Source organism: Felis catus, chromosome B3, assembly GCF_018350175.1.
Source record: "Felis catus isolate Fca126 chromosome B3, F.catus_Fca126_mat1.0, whole genome shotgun sequence".
Classification (NCBI taxonomy): Eukaryota; Metazoa; Chordata; class Mammalia; order Carnivora; family Felidae; genus Felis; species Felis catus.
In genome coordinates this window covers 62282319-62305118 of record NC_058373.1, presented here as the reverse complement: position 1 = coordinate 62305118, position 22800 = coordinate 62282319, and the positions used below count along the sequence as shown (strand labels likewise).

The 22800-nt window shown below is 37.5% G+C and overlaps 1 protein-coding gene across 3 annotated transcripts in view; it reads left to right on the top strand.

Moving 5' to 3' along the window:
- RAD51 (RAD51 recombinase) overlaps positions 1–22800 on the top strand; it is a 33326-nt gene that overhangs the window by 4314 nt on the left and 6212 nt on the right. For all 3 annotated transcript variants that reach the window (XM_006932640.5, XM_019832666.3, XM_003987273.6), the window contains exons 2-6: positions 1814–1916; positions 3393–3530; positions 10842–10959; positions 12358–12449; positions 19619–19713. In XM_006932640.5, coding sequence (XP_006932702.3) covers positions 1830–1916; positions 3393–3530; positions 10842–10959; positions 12358–12449; positions 19619–19713 — 530 coding nt within the window. In that variant the 5' untranslated portion in view covers positions 1814–1829. The remainder of the gene's footprint in view (positions 1–1813; positions 1917–3392; positions 3531–10841; positions 10960–12357; positions 12450–19618; positions 19714–22800) is intronic.

Below are 22800 nucleotides of genomic sequence, written 5' to 3'. Positions count from 1 at the left end.
AGATATTGTGGAAAACAGTATAGAGGTTCCTCAAAAATTGAAAATAGAAATGCCATATGATTCAGTAATTCCACTACTGGGTATTTACCCAAAGAAAACAAAACAAAAAAAACCCTACTAACTTGAAAAAATATATGCACCCCAGTGTTTATTGCAGCATTATTTGCAGTAGCCAAGATATGGAAGCAACCCAAGCGTCCATCCATACATGAATGGATAAAGTGGATGTAGTATGTATATGTGTGTGTGCGTGTGTCTGTGTATATATGTATACACACACACACACAGTGGAATATTACTCAGACTTTAAGAAGATCTCCCTGTTTGCAGCAGTATGGGGGGACCTAAAGGGTTCTATGCTGAATGAAATAAATCCTACAGAGAAAGACAAGTATGCTATGATTTCATTTATATGTGGGATCTAAAAAACAAAAATAAACAAAAAGCAGAAACAGACCCATAAATACAGAGAACAAATTGATGGCTCCCAGAAGGGAGGAGTAGGGATAGGCAAAATGGATGAAGGTGAATGGGAGGTGCAGGCTTCCAGTTATGGAATAAATCACAGGAATAAAAGGTACAGCATAGGGAATGTAGTCAGTGGTATTATAATAGTGTTGTATGGTGTCAGATGGTAGCTATACCTGTGGTGAGCTTAGCATAGTATAGAGTTGTCAGATCACTACGTTGTATACTTGAAACTAATGTGACACTGTATGTTAACTATATTTCAATTTTAAAAAAAGGAAAAAGAGGGGCACCCGGGTGGCTCAGTCGGTTAAGCGTCCAACTTCAGCTCAGGTCATGATCTCCCACTCCGTGAGTTCGGGCCCCACGTCGGGCTCTGTGCTGGCAGCTCAGAGCCTGGAGCCTCCTTTGGATTCTGTGTCTCCCTCTCTTTCTGCCCCTCCCCTGCTCATGCTCTGCCTCTCTCTGTCTCAAAAATAAATAAAAACAATAAGTAAATACATAAATAAAGGAAAAAGAACAAATGGTCATCTTTTGTCCATTCTTGAAGAATGGAGATTTCATGTGTGTTATCCTTTGAGTTAAATTAATCCTGATTTAAATTGTCCAGATTGTTTTGGTGTGATTTAAGTTCATTTATTCTTGTGAACATTAAGACTTTTCACTCTTACTAACACCTCTGAAGATCATGAAAAATTTTTGTTCTCAGTTCTTTTCAACCTGAGCAATCTTAACTCTTTTATCATAATAACCTGACTAGGTATAGGCCTATTGCTCATATGGAAGATTTCAGACTGAGCAGGGTACTTGAATGTTATTTATTCACTTAGGCATTCACTGAAGTCTGGAATGATTAAAATGGTGATATTTAAATTTCAAATTTCATACATTCCTATTAGAAGCAGAATATGTGACTGCAAGTTATCCTTGGCTAAGATGGGAAGTATGTCTCTCATTTCAGTCCACTGTCTTATCACTGGCTTATGGATAGTCATTCTGTACTTTCGTTTCACTCCTGTCCCACCACCCCCAATCCCTACTTGCTGGAAGGGAACAATGGAATAAGATTCGGCCCCTACCTTCCTACCTATGAAGCAGGGGAGCTGGGGATATAGTTGGTCTAGTTAAGCTGTGCATCGTTATGAAGCAGACTAGTTCTGGCTCCTCCTAAACTCTTTTTGATACAACTAGCTAGGTGGAAGGGAAAGGGTGATGAAATATATGTTTGTTTTCCTGCCGTGGGTAGGTCAGTGATTAGACCAAAAGCCTAACAAATAATTCATCAGAGATTTATTGCAAAACTAGGTTTACAGTTCTGTACTCTCTGGCCGTCTGTATTTTTCAGTATTGAATGCTGAGTAATGGCTATGCAAATGCAGCTTGAAGCAAATGCAGATACTTCAGTGGAAGAAGAGAGCTTTGGCCCACAACCTATATCTCGATTAGAGGTATGTGCTTTGTTGCTAATTTTGAGATTATAATGCAGGGTTAGTGTCTTCTACCTGTTGGGGAGAAATCACAGGTTTTACATAAACCATTGGTTTATTGCCTAAGGCCAAGACCTAAATTGGAGTTTTTAGAAATACTGTCAAGGATCCTGTGGAAAGCTTAACATGGTTGCTAAGCATGTCTGGCCAGATCTCTTTTGTTAAGAATTCTTCTACTTTATCATTTTTCTTTCTCAGAGTTGGGTTGTCAAAACCTAAGGAGTCTATGGGTCCCATGATGGAGTCTCTGTGATGTTTATACTACATATGAAATTGCTATCCAGGGAATTACAGTGGCCTGGGCCAGCTCTGCAGGGAAAAGAGAGGACCATTGTCTCTCCATTGACCCGTATCTGCTGAAGTTACTAGCAAGACAGCTGTCATGATCAGAGAGAAGCACTTGTGGTTATTAAGGTATAAGAGCCAAGCTCCAATTCAGGACTGCACAAGAGCATCAAGTACCAGAGCTGCGGCCTTGTAGTGTTTCTTCCCATTGTGCAGAGGCCCCGGTGTGAGTGCAGCTGACATAGGCTGAAAGAAGTAGGAGGGAAAGCAGAGAAAGCCTTCATTCTTCTCTTTACACATATTCCTATCATCCCCAGCTAAGCTTCAAGACTCCAGAAGTTAATTTAAATAGGTTTGTGTTAAACATTACAGGGTTCAGAGTCAACTTCTGTTACCATGAGCATCCTTATACCCACACATGGGTTTTGCTTATTGCTTAAATATTAGTAGAGCTTGTTTTTATGGACAGATAATATTCTCTCCCCTCTCTCAAACCTTCGCTGACCTGCAAATACATGCATATTCTGCCATTAACCGATACTGTCTCAGAAGTCATGGTTTTGGTGACTAATAAAACTAAAGCTAACTTTGTAATATAGGGAGGAAGAGGTGCCTTTGGGTGGTTTGTTTTGAGAAGTGGTATAGGAGTCGCCAACCAAAAGTAATCCCCCTCCCTTTTTAATGAATAGAATTTATTGTCAAATTGGCTTACATACTGTTTTTCCCGTTTTTAAGGTCAGTTGTTAGAGCTTTCCTGTCAATCATTTTTTATGTGTGCTTGATGTAGAAAACATTGGGAAACACTGATTTTAAGGTGGCCTTTTAGGACCTAGGGTCTTAGGGTTCATTTAGAGTCCCAGTCATAAAAGTTTGAGAGTTGTGGGCTTATTCCCAGTGCCTGGGAGTTACTGGTTGGGTCCTGTTTCACAATGAGAATATGTACATAGGATAGTGCTAGTTTAAAAATTTCTTTTCAGAATGAAAAGGTTGATAATTTGTTATTAAATACCTGATATGCAGAGCATACTTTTCACAGCTTCTGCATATAATATCACAGTTCTTCAAAATAGCTCTGAAATGGGTAGGGCCAAAATCCATATTAGACAGATGAGAGAACTGAAGCTTAAATTTATCCATGGTTTTCACTTGCAGCAATGTGGCATAAATGCCAATGATGTGAAGAAATTGGAAGAAGCTGGATTCCATACTGTGGAGGCTGTTGCCTATGCACCAAAAAAGGAACTAATAAATATTAAGGGGATTAGTGAAGCCAAAGCTGATAAAATTCTGGTAAGTACTGCTTATGTGAGGCATTAGTGGGAATAGTACAAAAGGATATACAGTGAAAGGTGGCAGTGTTCCTCCTTTCATCCCTCATTGTGTCATCCTGGCCCCCTTTCCAGAGGTGACTGCATTAGTTAACTATATATATGCCTCCTTGCATAAATTGGGATTTTCTGTCAAGGAAATCGCAATTTCATGGTATGATATAAGTACTGCCGAATTGATAACTTTGCATTCCCACCAGCAGTCAGTGGTATGTACCTTATCTTTCTAGAAATTATGATCTCATGCCTTAGAAATATATTCATTAGTTTGTAACCACAAAAAGTTTCAAAAAATATTCATTGACATGTTCATGATATAAGAAAGCAGACTAATAAAATGTCTAAGTGTATATATACATGGTTGATTTGTGTTTTTAAAAATGTGTGTATTTATGTATAACACATGCACAGAATAACTACACTAAAATATGTTATTTCTGGGTGGTAAGAATGTGAGCAATTTTTATTTTTGCCTCAATTTTCTGAGGTTTCTGCATTTTCCACAATACACTTGTTTTACTTTCAAATAGAAAAACTTTATTTCTCAAATATTAAAGCCATGTTAATTAGGCTCTAAGTGTGTATAATCTGTTAGTTGACTAATCACAGGCAAGATTGTTTTTTTTTTTTTTTTTTTTTAAGTTTGTTTTGAGAGAGACAGAGACCGCATGAATGGGGGAGGAGCATCAAGAGAGGGAGATAGAGAATCCCAAGCAGGCTCTGGGCTGCCAGCACAGGACACAGACAAGATTCTTTTATAATGATAAGAGAGTGTGATTTCAACTCATGCTTTTAGTTTTGTTTTGTTTTTTAACCTTAATGACATAAAGGTGATTTTACTGGCTTAACAGAAATGGGGTAGTAACCTAATAATCCCTTATATAGCACTTTAACTTTGAAATCCCATCCCTTTCATATATATTCTCATCTGGCCTTCATAACAACACTGAAAAAGATAGGGCAAGTATTATCTCTGTTTTACAGATGAGGAAACGTAGGCACAGTGGTTCAATTATTTACCCAAGGTCATGCAGGCAATAGCAGAACTAAGACTGGAATCCAGTTATTTTCATCCTATCCTATTCTGATCTTTTCTCATCTCTGTTCAGTGTCTTATAGCTACTATTAATTTTTCTTCATAATTCTCCATGATTATATTTTATTTTATGCATTTATCCTTTGGTATTTATATACATAGTTTGATTAGCTTTACCATTGAATTTTTTGTTTTGTTTTTTAATGTTTATTCATTTTTGAGAGAGATAGAACATGAGCAGATGAGGGGCAGAGTGAAACAAGGACAGAAGATTCAAAGCAGGTTCTGCATTGATAGCACAGAGCTGGATGTGGGGCTCAAACTCATGAACTCTTAGATCATGACCTGAGCTGAAGTCAGACACTTAACTGATTGAGCCACCCAGGCACCCCCTACCCTTGAAGTTTTTATAGCATAAAGTAAATATCTATAAAATTGTATTTTCATATTTATTTTGATTACTATTATAGTTTCACAGAAATTTTTCACTGAAAAGATCTTTAAAGGCTAAAGAATCTTCAAGAAAAACTGCATCTTTTGTTAATGGGGTAGCTTCAGTGTATGTACTGCTATGTAACTTAGTCAAATGGACAATATCTGAGATTTGTGAGTACTTATTATCTCATATATTAATATGTACACAACCTGACGAATTCTGTTTTACTGGGTATTATACTAAGAGCTTTGAATTTTTTTTTTTTTAACGTTTATTTATTTTTGAGACAGAGAGCATGAACGGGGGAGGGTCAGAGAGAGAGGGAGACACAGAATTTGAAACAGACTCCAGGCTCTGAGCGGTCAGCACAGAGCCCAACGCGGCGCTTGAACTCACAGACCATGAGATCATGACCTGAGCCGAAGTCGGACCCTTAACCGACTGAGCCACCCAGGTGCCCCGAGCTTTGAATTTTTAAGCACTGGGAGGAGTGTTAACTTCATTTCTTTAGACCATTCTGTAATAGTAATTCAGTCTGGGCTCAAAAATTATAATCCTTGGGGTGTCTGGGTGGCTCAGTCATTTGCGTTTCTGACTCTTGTTTTCAGCTTAGGTCACAATCTCATGGTTCCTAGGATCAAGCCCCCGCATTGGGCTCTGCGCCGATATCTCAGAGCCTGCTTGGGATTCATTCATTCATTCATCCATCCTCCCTCTCTCTCTCTCTCTCTCTCTCTCTCTCTGTCTCTCTCCGGCCCTGTGTGCACATGTACTTTTTCAAAGTAAACGTTAAAAAAAATTTGTAATTCTTAATTTAAATCTTTAGAGGAATGATATTGCTATCTATGGAAGTATAAAGTTGTCATTTATTGTATTACTTAAATATGTTTGTTGAATTGGTAACTTAATTGGAAATAAGAGTTCTGAGCCCCTAATACCTTAAAGAATGTTTATCATACTAAGCCAGTAGGTGTCTCTAAAGTCTATTTGTTGTTTTTTTTCTGGGCATTAATATTTGTGACAGAAAAAATCCTGACAGAATCTTTAATTATGCCTGTCTGACCTTAGTTTTAGAAATCAAATTACTGTGTTGCTTTTGTGGAAACACAAATATAGACCTGTAATAAAGTGAAATAAGATATGCAGAATGATATAGAGATGAGTCTATTTTTCCATCCTCTCTGATTTCAGACATTTTATATTGTGAGCTTCTAGTGGGTAAAGATTAGTTGTGTTAATTGCTTTTAAAGGTTAAAGAAGGGGCGCCTGGGTGGCTTAGTCGGTTAAGCGGCCGACTTCGGCTCAGGTCATGATCTCGCGGCCCGTGAGTTCGAGCCCTGCGTCGGGCTCTGTGCTGACCACTCAGAACCTGGAGCCTGTTTTGGATTCTGTGTCTCCCTCTCTCTGACCCTCCCCCGTTCATGCTCTGTCTCTCTCTGTCTCAAAAATAAATAAACGTTAAACAAAAAAAAATTTAAAGGTTAAAGAAGATTTCTTAAGTCACTGTAACTCTTCCCTCCCATTTCTATTCCCCAAAGTCTTTGAAATTCAGGTTTTCACCAAGAATACCTACTATCATAGTGGAGAAAGGAAAATAAAATCCATTTTCAGTATATCTGTCGAAATGGTTGAGAGAGAAAGATTTTGTAAGTGAAATAATTGATTCAGAAGGTGCAAAACTCTTAGGTGGTCTTTTCCACATTTCAAAGTTTATTTGTGATTGGCTTTTGTTGAACTATGTTCTCTTGGTGTACTATGAACAGTGACAGATTCAGCACAGATATTTTTTGTTACATGTTTTTAAAAATTTTTTAATGTTTATTTTTGAGAGAGTGTGAGCGGGGGAGTGGGCAGAGAGAGAATGGGAGGCACAGAATCCTTAGCAGGCTACAGGCTCTGAGCTTTTATTTTTTTTATTTTTTTTTTTTTTCAACGTTTTTATTTTTTTATTTATTTTTGGGACAGAGAGAGACAGAGCATGAACGGGGGAGGGGCAGAGAGAGAGGGAGACACAGAATCCGAAACAGGCTCCAGGCTCCGAGCCATCAGCCCAGAGCCTGATGCGGGGCTCGAACCCACGGACCGCGAGATCGTGACCTGGCTGAAGTCGGACGCTTAACTGACTGTGCCACCCAGGCGCCCCAAGGCTCTGAGCTTTTAGCACAGAGCCTGATGTGGGTCTCAAACTCGTGAACCACAATATCATGACCTGAGCTGAAGTCGGATGCTCAACTGACTGAGCCACCCATTCACTTCTATATATTTTTATTTGCTATTCTATGTCTCGTGTTCAAGAGTTTGGTAGTTCTTGGCTGTAGATTTAAGGGGGTACCTGGGTGGCTCAGTTGGTTAAGTGTCCAACTCGATATCAGTTCAGGTCATGATCTCATGGTTCTTGGGATCAAGCCTCAAGTCAGACTCTGAGCTGACAGCGTGGAACCTGCTTGGGGTTCTCTGTCTGCCTCTCCCCTGTTCGTGCACGTGTGCTCTTGTGCTCTCGCACTCTCTCAAAATAAATAAGCTGCTGAAACATTGCAAAAAAAAAAAAAAAGCCTATAGATTTAAGATTTCACCTAGCACATACGAAAGTATACTTATTATGTAAGTGTGAGAGTAAAAGTAAAGTTCTCCAGATTAGGCATTTGCATGGTTTTTACTTAACATTTCACTGTTTACCATTCCGTTCCTGTAGGAGCTCGTTGACTAATGAGCTGACTAGTCAGCTGACTAGTCCTGACTAAAATGTAGGAGTTAAAATGACAAACAGGGAAAGCATCTCCTGTGTTTTTTCCTTAGTATTTTGTTCTTAAAATTTTTAAGCTTACTGTAATGCTGAAATAATTTATAATGAAAACTCATATACCCACCACCTAGACTCTGCCATTAACATTTTAATATATTTGACTTATCACCTGTCTGTTCATTGATCTATCCAGCAATCTGTCCATTTAATAGAAGTTACAGAAAGATCATAGAAAAAAGGAAAGAAGTTATCACAGACATAATTTAAGAAAATTTCCGGGGCACCTGGGTGGCTCAGTTGGTTAATTGCCCAACTTTAGCTCAGGTCATGATTTCATGGCTCGCAAGTTCAAGCCCCGTGTCGGGCTCTGTGCTGACAGCTCAGAGCCTGGAGCCTGCTTCAAATTCTGTGTCTCCCTCTCTTTCTACCCCTGCCCTTCCCCTGCTCATACTCTGTCTCTCTCAAAAATAAACAAACATTAAAAAAAATTTCCAGAGCTAAAGGGAAGCAGAAGTCTCATATAGTATGACCTCATGAAGTGTCAAGGACCCACACCTAGACATGTGAGTGTGAAATTCCAATATACCAATCATGAAGAGAAGATTCGGAAAGATTTCAGAGGGGAAAAAAAGCAACTCTAAAGGAACAGAAAATCAGAAAGACCACATTTCTTTTCAGAAATCTAGCAGGTAGAAGCTAGTAGAGCAGTGTCTTCAAAGTTCTAAGGGCACATAATTTTAACCTAGAATTCTGTTTGTAGCAGTTCTATTAATAATTCAGGCAGAATAAAACATTTTCAGCAATACAAGAATTCACTTTTTTTTTAAGTTTATCTATTTTGAGAGAGAGAGAGAGAGCATGCATGCAAACAGGAGAGGGGCAGAGAGAGAGAGGGAGCAAGAGAGAATCCCAAGCAGGCTCTGCACTGTCAGTGCAAAGTGGGATATAGGGCTTGGACCCACCAACCGTGAGTGAGATCATGACCTGAGCCGAAATCAAGAGTTAGATGCTTAACCAACTGAGCCAGCCAGGCACCCCAGGAATACAAGAATTCAGAACATTGTTCTCGTATCCACTTTCTTAGGAAGGTACTTGATGATATTCTTTTAACAAAATGAAGGTGGAAAACCAAAGATCTAGGTTAGACTCCAACGTAAGAACTCAGTAAAGGAGTGTCTTTAGACAGTAGTTAGTCTAGAGAGCAAAGACCCCAGTTTGGAAAAGAAAAAGGAACTTCAGGCAGAAGGGTTTCAGTAGAACACATGGTAAGATTGAGAGGTCAGAAAATTTGAGAAATGATAAAATCAGAAAATACTAGAGAAAGACATGACTCAGATATAAAAGCAACGTAAATGGAGCATGATTTTGAAACTGCTGGCGTATAAAACAATTCATTTGAATTTGACAGTAGAAGCCTTTGAGGGGCATTGAATTGTTGACACTGGAACTTTAGTATTTCTAGTCCATCGTTTGATTCTGCAGTGAATAAAATTCACAAAGCTGTAATACAGACATTGTAATGTGTTTTCAAGTGAAATAGTATTAGACTTTTTCTTTGTGGAAAGTTTTTAAATTACAAGATTAATGTCAGTACTTGCTATAAACGTATTCAGATATTTTTTTTGTAGTTACACTCAGAGTTTATTTTATTGAATTTAGATTCAAGTTCAACTAATCACTTGTACCTTGACTTGGATTATTTTTCTAGTTGAGTGAGTTTTAATATTTAATAGTTTTTTAAATAGGAATTAGCCTATTTCATTAGTCACGTAATTTGTTGGCATAGAGTTATGATTTTGTAAGCTTGATAGTAATGTCTCATTCCTGATTTGTGATGAGTCTTTTTATTTCTTTTTTATTTATTTTTTTAATGTTTATTTTTGAGAGAGAAAGAGCACAAGCAGGGAAGGGGCAGACACACACACACACACACACACACACACACACACACACACACACACACACAATCTGAATCAGGCTCCAGTACAGAGACTGACTCAGGGCTTGAACCCATGAACTGTGAGATCATGACCTGAGCTGAAGTCAGATTCTCAACCAACCGAGCCACCCCTGGTCTTTTTATTTTTTTCTTGATCTAACTAAAGGTTTATCAGTTTTGCTGATCTTCTCAAAGAACCAAATCCTGGTTTCATTGATTTTCTCTATTGTGTTTCTATTCTCTATTTTATTAGTTTCTACTCTAATCTTCCTTTCTTCTGCTTGCTTTGTTTAGTGTACTCTTTTTCTGGTATCTTTAAGTGGAAGTTAGGTTATTGATTTAAGATCTTTCTTATAATACTGGCATTGATAGCTATAAACTTCCCTTTAAGCTCTGCTTTTACTGCATTCCATAAGTTGTGGTATGCTGTGTCTTCATTTTCATTCACCTGAAAGTATTTTCCGATTTCCCTTGTCATTTCTTCTTTGACTGATTGGTTATTTAGGAGTGTATCATTTAATTTCCATTATTTGTGAATGCATTTATTTTTAAATTTTGGAATTAATTGATAGATGGTTGAAGTCTTACCAGTGACTGCAAAATAGGATTTAAATGTTTTCAACCTCGACAGTATAAGAGAAAAGGTACAGGTGACAGAGATGGTAAAGTAGATATGGAGGGAGAAGAGACTGAAGGACAAATGTCCTCATTTAACAAAGTAGAAAGTTAAGAGAGAAAGTCTGTGGTTGATGGAACAGGAAACGAGGACTTAAATATATTGTTGGACTTTGTGCCATATTGTCACATTTGTCATTAAGTCAGGTGAAGTACATATATGTTGGTCTGTAATAGTTTTTTGTTTTTTTTATTTATGTGGATGTATTTTTGAATTAGTAATTTCAAAATTAATCTTCTTCGAGTCCCTAAATTAGTTTACCCTTTAGTTGCCAGAAAGATAAAATAATCCTAGAATTAGAACTATTAGTATTTTGATAACTTTTTAAAGAGAAATCATTCTAGAAATGTTATTAGATGTTGTTTCATCCCGCTCTATGTCTGGTTCTTGTTTTATTAATAATAAATATATTTTGTTGATTTGACATTACTTAATTTTCCCAGACTGAGGCAGCCAAGTTAGTTCCAATGGGTTTCACCACTGCAACTGAGTTCCACCAAAGGCGATCAGAGATCATACAGATTACTACCGGCTCCAAAGAACTTGACAAACTACTTCAAGGTATGGTAATCCCTTATCCTCTGTTGTAAACTACAGTTAGCAAAGCATCCAGGTCACAGAACAAAACTAAAGTATTTGGGTAGAATTCGTGTGTTAGATATGATTAAAAGATAAGAGAACTATCCACATTGAAGAAGTAAGACTGCTGTAGGGTGGGACCTGAGTTACACAAAATTGTCTGCCAATTAATTAATTCAGTTTCCATTTAATACCACATTCAGAGGGTAAGCTCCCCCTGCCTAAAGAATTAATTATAACCTACTTTAACACAAGGTTGAAAATCTGATAACTAAAACACTCCATGTTTGAAGACTAGGTTATTGTATCAATCCATGGTAGTACACACTAATATTTAGGACTTTATGGAAAGCTGTAAAGTTTTTTTGAACTTTTGAAAACACTGCTGCCCTAAAAGATTTGTTTCTTAGTGCTTCACCAAATATTTCAACATTTAAAGTTTTCATTTTGGGGGGAGACAAAATAGTATGCAATCAGCAATCACACTCAAATTTGAGTGTTAGCCCTCCCATCTGTACCTCCTCCCAGCATTTACTGGAGGTATTACATGTGCAAATTACTTAATATCTCTATGCCTCAGTTTTATTAACTTCATAATAAGGATAAAAAGACTTCCTACCTTATAGGTTATTGGAATTAAGTGAAATGGTACATATATATGTGTAGCACAATGCTAGATACACAATTAACAATTAGAAAGTACTAGATGATATTATATCTGTATTTTTTAAGTGACTGCTTATTGACTTGTGATGGTATAGTTCTATATCTCTAGTTAAAGCCACATGTGTGATACAGTTACATAGAGTTGTACACAGATACACAAATGAGATGAGTATACCTACAGTTGGAGAAATATGACTGTATCACTGACAGCTTTCTGATATTGATACTGTACTGTAATTATATAAAATGTTACTCTGGAGGAGGCTGGGTGAGAATTCATGGGATCTTCCTGTACATTTCTTGGCAATTAAAAAGAAAAAAATTTGTTAATGTTTATTTACTTTTGAGAGAGAGAGAGAGAAAGAGACAGAGGCATGAGGGGGTAGGGGCAGAGAGAGAGGGAGACACAGAATCTGAAGCAGGTTCCAGGCTCCAAGCTGTCAGCACAGAGCCTGACGCAGGGCTCGAACCCGAAACCACATGATCATGACCTGAGCTGAAGTTGGACGCTTAACCGACTGAGCCACCCAGGCGCCCTGGCAATTTTCTATAGATCTAGAAATATTTCAAAATAAAAAATATTTTAAGAGTTACTGATTGTTGAAAAATGGATTTCCAAACTATGTATACATCTTTTTGATGAGCTCCAAGGGCATTTCTATGATTATTGTTTCTGAATGTTTGTATTTTGCTAAAGGATATTTCTTACTTTAGGAGGAATTGAGACTGGATCAATTACAGAGATGTTTGGAGAATTCCGAACTGGGAAGACTCAGATCTGTCATACATTGGCTGTAACATGCCAGGTAAGCTTTTGGGCTCTAACCAAATCAGCAAAAAAAAGTTGATTCTTGTTATTTTCAAGCATCTTTTGGGATGGAAATAAAAGGCACTTTCTCTATCCCTAAGACTAATTAGAAGGTAGACTTCGTATTTCAGAATTCTTCATTGTGCTAATACTTTCAAATTTTTAATTTCAGATACTTTCTTACCATCCATTAGGCCTCCCCAGGCTTCACCTGCCTTCTTCACTAGTCTAGATTTTATGATTGATCATTAAAGTCATTCCTTTACAAATACCCTCAGATTTACATTCCCCATCAGAACAGATGCCAATTTTGGATGAACTCTTCTCAGTCTTCTCTGAGAGCTGTCTTCTGAGTGCTTGTTCCCTATTAGCTAATCATACTGGAGAAAAATCATACCGTAAAGCTGATTGTCTGCATTTTATTCATTTTTTTTTTTTTTTAGTGTTTTATTTATTTTTGGGAGCGAGCGAGCAAGCACACAAGCAGGGGAGGGGCAAAAGGAGAGAGGGAATCACAGAATCCAAAGCAGGCCTCAGGCTCTGAGCTATCAGCACAGAGCCCAACATGGGGCTCAAACTCACAAAACGTGAGATCATGACCTGATCAAGTCGGATGTTTAACCAACTGAGCCACCCAGGCACCCCAACTCCTCCTGTTTTCTGCTCTACCTCGTACTAAGTATCTTCTCCATTTCTACTTATGCTCTCATTCATAGGACGATTTGGAAATAGACACAGATAATTTATTGCCTGAGATCATATTGTATTGAAAAGGTAGATACAAAAATCAAACCCGACTTTACAAGCCCATGCTCCTAAAACCTTTATAAGAGTAAAACCTGTACCTGGCTTGTTTTCTGCTGTATTGCTAGTGCCTAGTCAGTGCTTTGCACTCAGTAAATACTTGAAGCAATGGAGACAATAGAATAGATGTCCTAAGACATACTCCTTTGTTTGTTTTAAGATTTTATTTTTTAAGAAATCTGTACACCCAACGTGGGGCTCAAACGTACAACCTGAGATCAAGAGTCATCTGCTTTACTGACCAAACCAGTCAGGCACCCCAGCACATACTTACTATAACAGAAATTGTATGGAGGAAGTAGCATAACTTTTTTAGGAAGAGAGAGGGATTACTTCACCCTAAAATAATCATGGAACACTTTAGAGAGATAAGGGATTGGACCATACTCCTGAAGAATGCTAAATTTGAGTAGGTAAAGAAATTAAAAAGCATTTAACTAGGGAATGGTATGTGCAGAAGTGCAGGAGCACAGGGGCATGATATATGGAGAAGACAATAAATAAACCCGTTTGTCTAGCTCAGAGGTCTTACTTGGAAAAGTCGTAGGAGATAAACCTTAAAAGGACACATCAAGGTACACCTGGCTGGCTCGGTTCGTGCAGCATGTGACTCTTGATCTTGGGGTTGTGAGTTTGAGCCCCACGTTAGGTATGGAGATTACTTAAAATCTCTAGGAGAAAAAAGGACAGCTCAAGAACACGTTTTAGAAGGTCTTCGCTATAATGTAAGGAGTTTACACTCGATTCTGTAAAGAGTGGAGATCATAAAATCTTCCTCAACCGAAAAGAAATAAGTAGGGGGGCTTGGGTGGCTTAGTCCAACTTCAGCTCAGGTCATGATCTCACAGTTCGTGGGTTCAGGTCCCATTTTGGGGTTTGCACTGTCGGTTTCAGAGGGAGAGTGTTCGCATTCTCTCCCAAAAATGAAACATTAAAAATTTTTTTTTTGAATAACAAATAACATTTTCAGAAATACTCTGGTAGCATCCTGTTGAGAATTGGAAGAAGAGGCAAAAGCTGAGGATATTTAATGGATGATTATTATAAACATCAGCTGATTGGGTATAAACTAAAATAGTCACATTGAAGAGATACAGGCAGAAGATGTAAAAGGCGGCATTTAATGACTGATGATAAAAAATATATATATCCCTCAGCCCAACAATGTATTAATTTGGTAAACTCTAGAAAGGATTTGGGGGAGAGAGGTAGTTTTTATGGAAAGATTAGTTCAAATTTAGAGAATTGGGTTTGAGGTAATGAGACAACCAAGTAAAATTGTCTAGCAGTATTTAGAGATGGTGTAACTAAGTCCTATGTAGAGAAGTAACATTGGAATCTCTGAAAATGAAAGATCTGAGAAGAGATAAGAAGGATATAGAAGGGACAGTGAACAAATTTGTCACTGTTTTGCAACTTTAAGCAGTGTTTTGAGGAGCCCTTTTTCTTCTTTGGGGTCCTAACATTCCTTGGTTTAAGGGTATGTTGCTGTGAGTAGCTGGCGCAGTGAGTACCCTGGAACCTGGCCCATTACTATGGGTCAACTCTATTAGAATTTTTGAGGCTAGGAGTGCCTGGGTGGCTCAGTCAGTTAAGTGTCTGACTTCAGCTCAGGTCATGATCTCATGGTTTGGGAGTTGGAGCCCCACGTTGGGCTCTGTGCTGACAGCTCAGAGCCTGGAGCCTGCTTCGCATTCTGTGTCCCCTTCTCTCTCTGCTCCTCTCCCCACTTGCGTTCTGTCTGTCTCTCTCTCTCTCTCAAAAACAAACATTAAAAAAAAAATGTTAGGGTCGCCTGGGTGGCTCAGTCATTTGAGCGTCCGACTTTGGCTCAGGTCATGATCTTAACGTTTGTGGATTCAAGCCCCGCATTGAGCTCTGTGCTGACAGTTTGGAACCTGGAGCCTGCTTCAGAGTCTGTGTCTCCCTCTCTCTGCCCCTCCCCCACTCATGCTCTGTCTCACTCTCCCTCAAAAATAAATATTAAGAAAAATTTTTTTTTAATTTTTAAGAATTTTTTTAGGCTTTATTACAGTTTTAGGTATTTTGAAGGAAATGGCATTATTTTAATCTACATAGATTATACTCACTTCTCTCATGGACACAGCTTACTGATGAAGTTCAGGAACAACTCACATGAAATTTGCCTCTTTATAGCAGTATGACAGAGGAGGGTTACTGGTATCTTTCTATTCTAGTGTGAATTCTTGTCCTCTCAACAACAGTAGTTCTTGGAACTCATTTATAAATTGTTCTTTTTTGTGTTTTTTTTTTTTTCCTCTTGTAAAAAGAGTTTTGAACTATCCGTCATAATTTATTCAGTATTTAAATAGTTTATCAAAAATGTTAATTATTTCAATGTAATGTGCTATGGTTTCAGATGGTATTACAAGCCGTAAAAAAAAACAAAACTGATTTTGTGGGGCACGTGGGTGACTCAGTTAAGCATCTGACTTCAGCTCAGGTCGTGATCTCACCGTTCCCGAGTTTGAGCCCCGTGTCAGGCTCTGTGCTGACAGCTCGAAGCCTAGAGCCTATTTCAGATTCTGTATCTCCTTCTCTCTGCCCCTCCCTCCCTCTCTTTCTCTCTCTCACTCTCAAAAATAAATATTAAAAAAAAAAAGAAATACTTATTTTGTTAGCATCCTGTGTCTTACATAAGTTCACATTTTAGTAAGACACATATATCTGCAGAGACTAATATTTTCTCAAGTCACCCAACAAAATCTTTTTTTTTTTTTCTTCGTGTTATAGATATGTACTTCATTAGTCACAGCTTCTACGTTGAATGGTGAATGTCGTTTCTTGAGATAGGAAAATACTCTGGTTCTTTGTGAATAAAAGTGTTTGGAACAGTAAGAGGCCCAGCTTGATAGTCTCCTGGTTTTTTTCATCATTTACCTTTTTCCTTTTAATTTTAATTATTTAATTCTCATTTTAATTGCTTCTTTTCCTGATTGCTCTACTGATCTTTTTGCTGCAGACCAAATGTCACTGTATGTCTTATGAGACAGCCAAGTTAGAATTCCACTGTCAGGTATACCTGAGCCATTGTTTCTCCTCATAAAGAATTCTGAGGAGGAGAGATTGGGGGTAGAGGAGAACTTTGAGACTGAGACTTATAAAGGGGGGAGCATTGAGAAGAAGAGTGGTAGTGAGCTATAGAAGCTGTAGCTTACTGCCTGGGCACCATTAGAAAACTGTTAACAAAAGGGAAATATAGCACCATGATGTGGGTCGTTTGACAGGATATGTTACCTTTTTAAGTAGAAATGGTTTCTGCATGTTATTTTGACAGAGATTCATGTGGAATAAATATTTACAGCATATCTGTAGTGGCTAAGGCAACTACGTACACTTGATCCTAGCCAAAAGGCCGAGAAGCAATTAGGGCAACTACGTATATCACGCTTATGCTCTTCAACTGTGCAAACAGAATCCTATCCTGGGACTATTTATTAAGTAGATTATGCCTGTCAACAATAAACTGAAGCAAAATTCTCAAACATATCCTTTCTATAAAAGTAACTGAACATTCACAGGTGACTGAACACCTATAGAACTTTTTTTGTTTTGTTTTGTTTTAAGAGACAAACAAGCTAATTCATTAATAACAGAAAGGATTACATTTCACCATCCCGAGACCTGGAACTAGAGGTATAGAGAGGATGTTAGATTACTGCTTGAATCTAAACATTTTCTGCTCTCATTTGTTGAGATTTTCTTAACTTAATTTTACCTCTTAATGAAATAAAATTCCAGTACATTAGATCTCTACCTAATAATGAAGTTATGTAAAGCTGAGAGCCACAGTTAGATTACAAAAATAAAGAACCCATGTTTGTTCAAAGTACTAGAGATATTTTCAAATTCAGAGAATACAGTTTATCAAAAATTGCAGTTTTGAATGCATATATGCCCTTTGACAGAAAATGTGGCTTCCATGGGGCATCTGGGTGGGTCAGTTGGTGAAGGGCCCAACTTTGGCTCAGGTCATGATGTCACGGTTTGTGAGTTTGAGCCTTACATCGGGCTCTGTGCTGACTGCTCAGAGCCTGGAGCCTGCTTCAGATTTTCTGTCTCCCTCTTTCTCTGCCCCTCTACTGCTCATGCTCTATCTCTTTCTCTGTCTCAAAAAGAAACATTTAAAAAAAGTTTTTTTAAATGTGGCTTCCACAATTTTCATATAAAGTCAAGAATAAATGTACAAAGAGTTTATACCATAGCATTATAAAATGGTGAAAGTTCAGAACAACCTGCATCACTAAATTAGGAAGTAGGGTGAAATTATGTTACTAAGCAGTTATTAAAAATAGCTAACTTGGTGGTGGTGTCCCAGTCCAGTAACACAAGATAACTGCAGTGGCACTGGAGGGCAAGATGGAGGGGACAGAATGGGCTGGAGTGCAGAGCATGCAGTCCATCCCCTTGAAATTGGCTCAATAAACACAGTGGGACCTTGTCCACTTTTCTGTCAGTCTGCCTGCCTATACCCAGCCACCTGTGGTCTCCCTTCTTCCAAAGAGGTCACATAGCTGAAAAAGAACCTCTTCTCATGCTAGCAGTAAAGATAACAAACAGTGAGAAAAATGGGGATCCTCATTCATCTTAATTCCTTAATTTCTTCAGCCCTGAGTCTCAAGATTTTCTCCTCCCCAAAAAACTAAGTCAGCCTTTGCTGTCCTTTTGGCCAGTGATTCCAAACATTTCCTCTGTCGAGACCCTCTTTTGTTGTATACATATCCTTTTCTCCTTCCGTGGATTCTTAGGATTTAAAAGATAACAATCTTTTTCCCCTTTCCAAATTAACAAAGCCTCTGTAACTGAATGCTAAGGTCAATGCTGTAGGGGTAGACATATCATCAGATTTCAAAGTGCTTTTTGTATGTCAAGCACTGTGCTAAACACTTTATGTGAGTTATTTAATCTTCAGAACAATCCTATAAGGTGGGTTTTATCTACATTTTACAGAAAAGGAAACAGATTAATATTCTCAAGGTCACATGGTAATGGCAGAACCACATATGAAAAGCCTTTGTATGAAACTGCATAGATTATGATCTGAAGATTACTTCTGGGAGATGGGAGGGATAAAGAAGAGCTTTTAGTTTTTACTCTACTTATTTCTATATTGTGTGAATTTTTAAATCAAGCATATAGTACTTTCATAATTTTGAAAAGGATTTTCTCAGAAATAGGAAAAAGAAATTTTGATGATACTAGGCCCTTAATGTAAAATGTCCTAAAGGATTTTCCTTAGAATTTAAAGGTGAATTATGGCTCCAAAGTAGATTTCTAGGGTGGAAACTACCCTTTAGCATAATTCACTTAAAATTTGTAAAACTCAAAGGTGTCTGGCATGGGATGGATAGCCCAAAACTGAGATTTCCCTAAGTGGTTCATAAGACTGTTTTCGTTTCTTTCCTTTTTCTTTAAACTCTACTTTCCAGGGCATCTGGGTGGCTCAGTTGGTTAAGTGTCCGACTTCACCTCAGGTCATGACCATCTCATGGGTCATGAGTTCAAGCCCCACATTGGGCTCTGTGCTGACAGTTCACAGCCTGGAGTCTGCTTCAGATTCTGTGTCCCTCTCTCTGCCCCTTTCCTGCTCACGCTCTCTCTCAAAAATAAATAAATGTTAAAAAACATTTTTTTTTATTTAAAAAACTCTCCTTTTTTTCCTTTTGTTCATTTTTAACGCCTGTAGGTACTATTGGAATGAGCACCTTTTTTCTTTTTTTCTTTAAACTTACAAGCTAACGTAGTAAATAATCTTTCAAATGTTTGTACTCTGGGCTCCTAGGTGGCTCAGTCATTTAAGCATCCACCTTCGGCTCAGGTCATGATCTCACAGTTCGTGCATCTGAGCCCCACATCGGGCTCTCTGCTAACAATGCAGAGCCTGCTTCAGATCCTATGTCTCCCTCAATCTTTGTCCCTACCCCATGCTCACTCGCGCTCTCTCTCTCTCTCTCTCTCTGTCAAAAATTTAAAAAAAACATTAAAAAAAACTTACCTGGGATCTGAAAAAAATTTTTTTTAATGTTTGTATTCTTGAGAGAATTGTTCAGTCTTATATTGGTATGCAGACTTAGAATTTTATCATCTACTTTGAACTGTATTTCCAAGCACTCCAACTCTGGTAGGACTCTGGATTCACTTGGTGTGGGTCACCATGAGCTTCATAATTCCTTGTTTCTACTATTTGTATTTCTCTTAGAAGGGAATGCTTCCTCCCTACTTCTAAGTGTCTCTTTAATGTATTTTTTCCCTTTGCCTAATTGGGGTGAATGGGGAAGTTGATTAGTTATATCAGAAGAAGTACAGTGTTCATTTCCACATTGTTATTTTTGTTCTCTCTAGCTTCCCATTGACCGAGGTGGAGGAGAAGGAAAGGCCATGTACATTGACACTGAAGGTACTTTTAGACCAGAAAGGCTGCTAGCAGTGGCTGAGAGGTAGGTTACTCGATTAAATAAATCTGGCCTCACCTGTCACTGTAGTGATTGCCAGGGTTATTAGTATGTCTGAAGAGTGTCTCTTCTCTTACTTCTGTGTATTCCAATGTTATGTGTAGTTCAGAAGAATGACCTTCCATAGTAGAGGAAAGTGCTCTTCTTTAAAATCTATGAGTTATTGTCAGACTGGATAAAAAACTACAACTGTGTGCTGTCTCCTGGAGAAACACTTTAGATTCAGAGACACATAGGTTGAAAGAAAAAGGATGGTAACATATTGCATACAAACAGTAACCATAAGAGAGCTGGAGTGGCTATACTAATATCAGACAATATAGACTTTAAGACAAAAAATATGTATTCCTAGAGACGAAGAGGAACATTGGGAAAATAGAACATTATAAACATATCCATACCTATCCTCAGGCCCCAAAATATGTGAAACAAAAACTGCCGTAATTGAAGAACAAAATAGACAATTTAACCATATTTTGTTGGGGACCAGTATCTTACTTCAAAAGACCTGTAGCTAGCGTCATATTTCATGGTGAAAGTCTGAATGCTTTCTCCTTAAGATTGGAAACAAGGTGAGGATGTGTACTCTCACTACTTATATTCTACTGAAGTGGAATATGCTGAATGTACTGAAGGTCCTAGTCAGTGAAGTCAGGTGAGAAAATGAAATGAAAGGCATCCAGATTGGAATGGAAGATGTAGAACTATCTTTATTCACCAATGACATGCTCCTGTATGTAGAAAATCCTAAGGAATCTACATAGACACAAAACTGCTAGAACTAGATTAGTTCAGCAAGGTTGTAGGATATAGTGTCAGTATGCAGAAATCCATTGTATTTTCATATACAAGCAATGAACAGTTCAAAAATTAAGAACCCAATTTCATCATTCACAGTAGCACTGAATTCCATTCACTGTCAAAAAGATCAAAATAGTAATAATTTCAACAGAAGACTACAAAACATCGATGAAAGAAATTGAAGATCTACATAATTAGAGAAACAGTCCATCTTCATAGATTGGAAGACACAGTATTACTAAAGTCTTAATTTTTCCTCCAACTAATCTATGGATTCAGCACAATCCCTACAGAAGTTTTAGGAAACTTTTTTGTAGAAATCAACAAGCTGATTATAAAATTTATATAGAAATGTCTAGGATCCAGAATAGCCAAACCATTCTTAGGGTGGGGGAGGTGAAGAGAAAGAACAAAATTGGAGGTCTTGGTCTTTATTTTAAAATTTACTATAAGGCAACAAAAATTAAGACAGTGTGGTACTGGCATAGGACAGACATGTGAATCAGTGAGACAGAACTGAGAATTCAGAAATGAGCTCTTTAATTTATAGTCACTTGATTTTTGATAAAGATGCCAAGGCAATTTAATGGTTCCCAATTAAGAGTCTTTTCAGTAAATGGTGCTAATGTTGTTGGGTATCAACATGCAAAAAAGATAAATTTAGACCCTTACACCATACATAAAATTGACAAAAATGGATAATAGTCTGATAACTCTTCAAAAAATTAAACAGAATTATAGTATAATTCAGCAGTTCCACTTGTGAGTATATGCTCTAAAGAATTGAAATACGGACTTCGGTACTTGTACACCAGTGTTCATAGCACTAATCACAATAGCCGAAAAGTGGAAACAACCCATTTATTCATCACTAGATGAATGGATAAACAAAATGTCATAAACACACAACGGAATATTTTTTAATCTTAAAAAGGAAGGAAATTCTCATACATGATACAACATGGATGAATATTGAAAATATGTTAAGTGAAATAAGCCAGTTACCCAAGGACAAATTATATGATTCCTCCTCTTATATGAGGTACTTAAAGTAGTCAAATTCATAAAGGTAGTAGAACAGTGGTCCCCAGGAGCAGGAGGTGAGGGGATTTAGGAGTTATTATTTAAGGGATACAGTTTTAGTTTGGGATGATAAAAAGTTGTAGAGATGGATGGTGGTGATGGTTGTACACCATGGAAATGTACTTGCTGCCACTGGACTGTACATTTTTAAAAAGGTTGAAATGGTCAATTATATGTCATGTATATGTACTTTATTATTACTATTTTAAGGATGATGGTCCTAAATAAAATTAATACTATAAAACTTAGGACAAAAGGGCAGGCAAAAATATTTGTGATCTTGAGGTAGGCAAAGATTTCAAAACACAATCCATGAAAGAAAAAAATTGATGTTTTTATTTTCGTCAAAATTTGAAACTTGTGTGTTTCAAAGAACATTAGTAAGAAAGTACAAAGACAACCCAGAGAATGTCAGAAAATATTTGCAAATCATGTATCTGAAGGGTCTAGTATCCAGACTATACAAAGATTGCTTAAAATCCAACACTAAAAAGACAACCCAATTAAAAAATGAGCAAACTATTTGTATAGCTGTTTCTCCAAACAAGATAAATGGCCAAGAAGCACATGAAAAGATGCTCAACGTCATTAGTCAAGGGGAAAAACAAAACCACAATGAGATACCACCACCAGGGTAGCTGTAATAAAAAAGGTAGTAACAAGTGTTAGGGAGGATGTAAAGAAACTAGAATCCTAATTGCTGGTAAGAATGTAAAATGGTCCAGTCACTTTGGAAAACAGTGTGGCAGTTAAATATAAAATTACCACATAACCCAGCAGTTTCACTCCGGTTATGTATGTACCCAAGAGATACGAAAACATATACACATACAGACTTGTATATGGATGTTTATAGTATTGTTATAATAGCCCCAAACTGAAAATAACCCAATTGGCAATCAACTCATGAATGAATAAACAAAATTTGGTTTATGTATACAGTGGAGTACTATTCAACAATAGAAAGGAATGAAGTACCGATGCATGTTATAACATAGATGAACCTCAGAAGACATACTAAATGATAAAAGCTAGGCACATAAGGCCACATATTATATAATTTTATTTATATGAAATTTCCAGAAGGAGAAAATCTGTAGAGACCATAGATAAGTGGTTGCCTGGGCAGGGAGTAGGAACAGGAAATAACTGCATATATACTTGATAGATCTTTTCAGGAAAACGGAA